This window comes from Phalangium opilio, unplaced genomic scaffold (assembly GCF_054372755.1).
Source record: "Phalangium opilio isolate 3A_F unplaced genomic scaffold, DU_Popi_V2 ptg000362l_1, whole genome shotgun sequence".
Classification (NCBI taxonomy): Eukaryota; Metazoa; Arthropoda; class Arachnida; order Opiliones; family Phalangiidae; genus Phalangium; species Phalangium opilio.
Window position 1 is genome coordinate 1,072,401 of NW_028324231.1, and position 6,245 is coordinate 1,078,645.

General features: G+C 43.2%; 1 protein-coding gene across 1 annotated transcript; it reads left to right on the plus strand.

Moving 5' to 3' along the window:
• Positions 1-256: 256 nt before the first annotated feature.
• LOC149597360 (uncharacterized) lies at positions 257-5,662 on the plus strand. The gene has a single exon (XM_089861015.1). The coding sequence runs from the start codon at positions 257-259 to the stop codon at positions 5,660-5,662; it is 5,406 nt and encodes a 1,801-aa protein (XP_089717141.1).
• The last annotated feature ends 583 nt before the right edge of the window (positions 5,663-6,245 follow it).

Genomic DNA, 6,245 nt, shown 5'->3' on the forward strand with positions numbered 1-6,245 from the left:
ACCAATTAGTGCGCGCAAATTGAACAAAATTAGTCGGGACTTACCCTAAAAGACGCCAGGAACTTTCCTAACGCGACAGTTATAGAAGAGTCGGGACCTTCCCTAAAGTTTACGAAGTCGGAACAATTCACTCGATAAAGTACGTTCGGGACTTACCCTAAAGGACGTTAAGTGTAAAACATACGGGACTTACCCTAAAGGACGTTAAGTGTAAGAACATTCGGGACCTACCCTAAAGGTACGATTACGAAAAACAATGCCAGACTCGGCGGTAACCGGACAGCCGAACGCGGCTGCTGATGCCTTGAATCAGCAGAAAACAACTATGAGACGTTTAACTACGATGCTAACTAATCAAATAGAGGACTACCTCGTAAACCAAACTCAGTTTGATATCGAGGATTTGGAAGATTTCGTGGTGGACTTGGACAGTAAGCAAAATGTTTTAGAAAGATTAAATATGGAATTCGCGCAAGTGGGAGCTACCCCAGCTCAGCTAGATGCTGATATGATAAAGTACGACGAATATCGCGTGAAGATATTAAAGGCTAAAAGAAGAGTAGAAAGAGCCATAAATGGACTAAACCAAGGATCAGCAACAAATGTAGGGACGGCCCCCACTGTTGCACTGAACGCGGCGACAGCCACAGTACCAATGGCGCCACCCCAGCAGTTATCTATAAGGGTACCCCAACTGGAGCCTATGACTTTTTCCGGAGAAACTTCCGAATGGACCGACTTTTGGTCAAGATTTAAAATTTGTATTGACGACGCCCCACAAATGCGACCAGCAGAGAAATTAGTATATTTGAAACAATACGTTAAAGGCACAGCCTTAAGCTCCATCAAAAATTTACCCTTACTCGATGCCAATTACGAAAAAGCAAAGACTCTATTAAAGAATCGTTTTGGAAGGGATGACAACATTGTTAGCATTCACATGGCTAATATTTTCGAACTAAGTCCTGTAACAAAGGCCAACGACATCGTTGGATTAAGGAAATTTTACGACTCTTGCGAAGTTGAAGTAGGAGCTCTTAAATCTTTGGGTGAGGATTTTAACTCCTATGGAACGATCCTTTGCCCGGTCATACTGAAAAAACTTCCAATGGAGATATCCTTGGAATTTAGTAGAAAAAGGGAAGATGACAGAAGTTGGAATGTTGAGGAGCTTTTAACCTTTGTGGGAACGGAAGTCTTAACAAGAGAAAGAGCGAGCGTATACTCGAGAAGCGCTAGCGAAGGCAAGGGCGAAGGCAGCGATACCGCGAAGAGCGAGCAAACATCGCACGGAAAATTCCGCTTTTCACAATACAATGCGAGGGGGAAGGGACCCCCGCAGTCGTCAGCCGCGAATTTCAACGTTGCAACCGAGAGATTTACAAATGCACAACAAAGGTGTATTTTCTGTAGAAGATCGAACCACAAGGCTGAGAGCTGTTATTGCGTGGGGGCAACCAAAAAGAGGGAAATCATTCAAACCAAGGGACTCTGTTATATCTGCCTAAAATCATCCCACTACGCGAGGGATTGTAGAGCCAAGCCCGTATGCGAAATTTGCGAAAAGCGTCACTTGACCGTACTATGTTGGAAGGGGGAAAGAAAGGAAGGGGGTGAAGAAAAGACCGAGAACAACGAGGGAGTGCCCCACACCCAAGAAAAAAATGGAGTTTCCATAAACCTAGCCCCAACTACTCCCTCCAATACGGTTTATATACAAACAACTCGCGTTCAAATTAAAGGGACTGAAGGTAGCATGACATTGCGATGTTTACTTGACAACGGAAGTCAAAGAACATTTATCAGAAGGGATCTTTCCCAACAATTAGGCCTTGAAATGGACGGCGAAGAAAACATATTAGTCCACGCATTTATGCAAGAGAATCCCACAATTATATCTTGCAAGAGAGTTAAAGTGACACTGCGAAGCGTTCACGATAATCAGAGTTTAACGGTTAAGGCCTTGGAAATACCAGAGATTAACGGCATCCAATTAGAATCTCCTAATGACGAAATTAGAAGACACATTGAGCAATTAGGACTAGTTTTGGGAGACAGCCCCTCAACGGACGAGCCGAATACCAAGTTGGAACTTGGAGTTCTACTGGGCGCGGACTACTATTGGAACGCCGTTAGTCTGACAGATACTATCCGCCTAGAAGGAGCTTTAGTAGCCCAAAAAAGTATTTTTGGGTGGCTAATTCAAGGGCCCTCGTCCCAGCCAGGTTCACACCTCGCAGTACAATGCGCCGCCATAACGGTAAACAAGGTGACAACCCAAGAAATTGAGACCATTGGAGACGATTTAAGGAAGTTTTGGGACCTAGAGTCAATAGGTATTAATGAGGTCAAAGAAAGCCAACTTGAAGAAACTAGAAAGACGGAAGTTGAGAAAACCTTTGAAGAACGGATAGCCACCGTCGATGGTCGCTACGAAGTAGCTCTCCCTTGGAAGGAGAACAGAGAGAATTTACCTAACAATTACTCCATGTCGGTTAGAAGACTATCTTCATTACTTCGACGGTTAGAATCGGACGAGAAACTATTCAAGGAATATGATGACATCATCAGAGACTACGCTCAGAAGGGCATAATAGAAAAGGTGACGCAAGAGCGGGAAGTTAATGAAGCCTTTTATTTGCCCCATCACCCGGTTATCCGGGAAGATAAGACAACAACGAAAGTCAGAATAGTTTTCGATGGTTCTGCGAAAACCAAAAACGGGTCGTCTTTAAACGACTGCCTAGAGGCGGGGCCGAACATCAACCCCGACCTTTACGACGTTTTAATCAACTTCCGGAAGCATAAAATAGCCGTCACCGCTGACATCCAGCAAGCGTTTCTTCAAATTGCAATCAATCCTGACGAAAGAGATTTCGTCAGATTTCTTTGGATTAAGCAGCCTATCTCAGTAAAACCGATCGAGATAGAAGAATGGAGATTTACCCGAGTATTGTTTGGGGTGACAAGTAGCCCCTATCTTTTGGCTGCGACGATAAGATACCATGTTAAGAAGTACATGGACATTTATCCCGAGACTTGTCAAAAATTAATCGGAGATATGTTTGTCGACGACCTGACGTCGGGAGCCGAAGACGAATTTTCCGCCATGAAACTGGTCAATCAAGCTAAAGAAGTGATGGCGGAAGCGAACATGACGCTTCGCAAGTTCCAATCAAGCTCACCTTTTGTAAGAAAACAATTACAAGAAATTGGAGAATCCTCCCAAGAAACGGTATTTCCGTCACCTGTTAACAAGGTTTTGGGCTTGGCTTGGAATCCTGAAAGTGACCAGTTTTCGTTTAAAACAGAAGATCTAGAACAGGTAGCGAATTCCCTACCCATGACGAAAAGAAGCGTTCTTAAGATGGCAGCACGGATATTCGATCCACTGGGATTTCTCACACCGTTTACTATAACAGTAAAAATTCTCCTCCAAAGCTTATGGCTAAGTGGAAAAGATTGGGATGATGCATTACCCGAAGAATTAGAGAAAAGCTGGACAGAATGGATTTCCCAAATTCCAACCTTAGCGGATATCCGCATAGAAAGAGACTACTTTGGATCGACAGAAAATGACAAGCGACAGGGTGTAATACACATATTTTGTGATTCAAGTAAAGCCGCCTACGGAGCAGTAGCGTACCACAGATTCCATACCAATGTCGGAGAAGTACAAACATCATTCATAACAGCTAGAGCAAGGGTTGCTCCCATAAAGAAAATAACTATCCCTAAGTTGGAACTACTGGCGTGTCTTATTGGAGCGAGACTAGGGACAAGATTAGCCAACATTTTCAAAAGTTCGACAAACAAGATGGTATTTTGGACTGATTCATCTACGGCATACCACTGGATAAAGAGGAGCGCTCGCGATAAAAGAGAATTCGTTGCAAACAGAGTAAGCGAGATTCAAGAGAAAACTGAACCTCATACTTGGAATTACTGTCCGGGGTCTAGCAACCCAGCTGACCACCTTTCGCGAGGATTATCCTCAGAAGAACTGAAGACAAAGGATATATGGTGGAAGGGACCACCATGGCTTCGACTGACAGAGGACAAATTCCCGAAACTCGAACCCAATCTCGTCGCAAACGTCATAGCTGACGAACCAATAGAACCTGAGGACACCCCAAATAACTGTTTACGTAGCGCTCTAATAGATATGAAGCCAGAGGCCATCCTCGCTTTAAACAAGTATAGCAGCCTTGAGAAGGTAATTCGAATCACAGCGTGGATAAAGAGAATCTTTAACAACAAAAGAAATCCGCAAGACAAAGCAACAGGACCATTATCAGCTAGAGAACTAGAAGAAGCAGAATTGTACTGGAATCAAACGGTACAATGGGGGTCCTTTTCCAGCGAATTGAAGGAAATAGCCAAGACAGGTCGTTCAAGAAATTCCAAAATCGCCGAGGTTGATCCTGTACTTGACAAAAACGGACTAATGAGATTAGGAGGCCGATTACAGAGGTCATCATTTAGTTACGCAACCAAGCACCCAATAATACTCCCTTATAAACATCGATATTCGGAACTGCAAATGCAAAGAGCGCATGAGCAAGTTAAACACAGCGGAGCTCCCGCAACCTTGGTACAAGTTAGGGACACTTATTGGATTCTTAAAGGTCGCCAATTAGCGAAGAATTGCGTTAGCAGGTGTATCTTTTGTCGGAAATGGAACGCAAAACCAAGCATTCCCAAAACAGCGCCACTTCCCACGGATAGAATCACAGCGTCTAGACCATTTGAAATAGTCGGTATAGACTTTGCAGGACCTCTCTTCTTAAAAGATGGATCGGGAAAAAAGAAATGTTACGTAACTTTAATTACGTGCGCCACCACGCGGGCGATCCATCTCGAATTGATTACAACTTTAACAACGCGTTACTTTCTTATGGCTTTCTCCAATTTTATTTCGCGTCGTGGAATTCCCCGTAAAATTTATTCGGATAACGCGAAGACATTCAAACGTGCCGAAAAAGAGCTAAACGCGTTGTGGAGAAGCACCCGATCGGACGAAGCAAAAGAGTATTTCGGGAAAATGAGAATTGAATGGAAATACATTGTGGAGCGCGGCCCATGGTGGGGAGGATTTTGGGAGCGCCTCGTGAGATCCGTCAAGGTATCGATGAGAAAAATCATGGGAAAAGCATTTCTTTCTTATGAGGAGCTATATTCTGTCATAGCTCAAGCCGAAGCAGTCATCAACTCGCGCCCTCTGACCTATACCTATTCTGCTCCAAATGACCCTTCACCATTGACTCCCGCTCATTTCCTAATCGGAGAAAAATTTACTGCGCTTCCTACGGGGAGGAAATCAGAGGAACTACCTCAATTAAATCGAGCGAGCGCTGGACAACGGCTAACGTACCAACAAAATGTTTTGACCAGATATTGGAATAGATGGAAAAAGGAGTACATCCTAGAGCTACAATCCGCCCATAAATTAGCTAGCCGCGAATCTGTCAACCCAATCATGAAGGACGACGTAGTTCTTCTGAATGACGCGGACACCCCTCGACATAAGTGGAAATTAGCGCGAGTGCAAGAACTTTACAAGGGTAGAGACGGACAAATTAGATCTTGTGACATTAAACTTACAAATGGAAACATTGTAAAGAGACCCGTCAACCTTTTGGCCCCTTTGGAATTGAAATAATTTTTTTTTGGTTTTGTTTGCTTAATTTCTAAATTTGATATAGATGCCCCGATAGTGTTGATGCACAATAACATTATATTGTACATGGTGGGGAGGATGTTGGAACTTGATATCAAATTTAGAATTAATTTACTTTATTTTGTTACTTGGATAATTTACTTCTTTTTTGGCCACCCAAAATAATCCCTTCTCGACGCGAGCATTTTCATTGATAAGAGCTCTGTGATAACCCGGAGAAAACCCCCCAGAAGGTGCGGTGAAATGCTCGAGTCGTGGGGGTTGGTTCAACCCCTTTTTTCTTTTATGTTCAAAAGGTTTCTGAAATTCTGTAAAATATAACCAGTTCGAGAAAAGTTTTGTAGCGAGAAGGACCTTCCTAACCGCAAATAAAGTTTCTAAAATTTTCGTTTTGTTCAAATGTCGTACTAACCTGGTCTTATTACGAATAACATCTAGCTCTCCCAATTAACCAGTAAAATAATGCAGGCGTTATTTAAGCGAAGCTAAGCTAAACGAAGCAAAACGAAGCTAAGCGAAGCTAAACGAAGTTAAACGAAGCTAAACGAAGCTAAACGAAGCTAAG

Coding starts and splice junctions, on each gene's coding strand:
- LOC149597360 (XM_089861015.1), top strand. CDS start 257: ATGCCAGACTCGGCGGTAACCGGACAGCCGAACGCGGCTGCTGATGCC.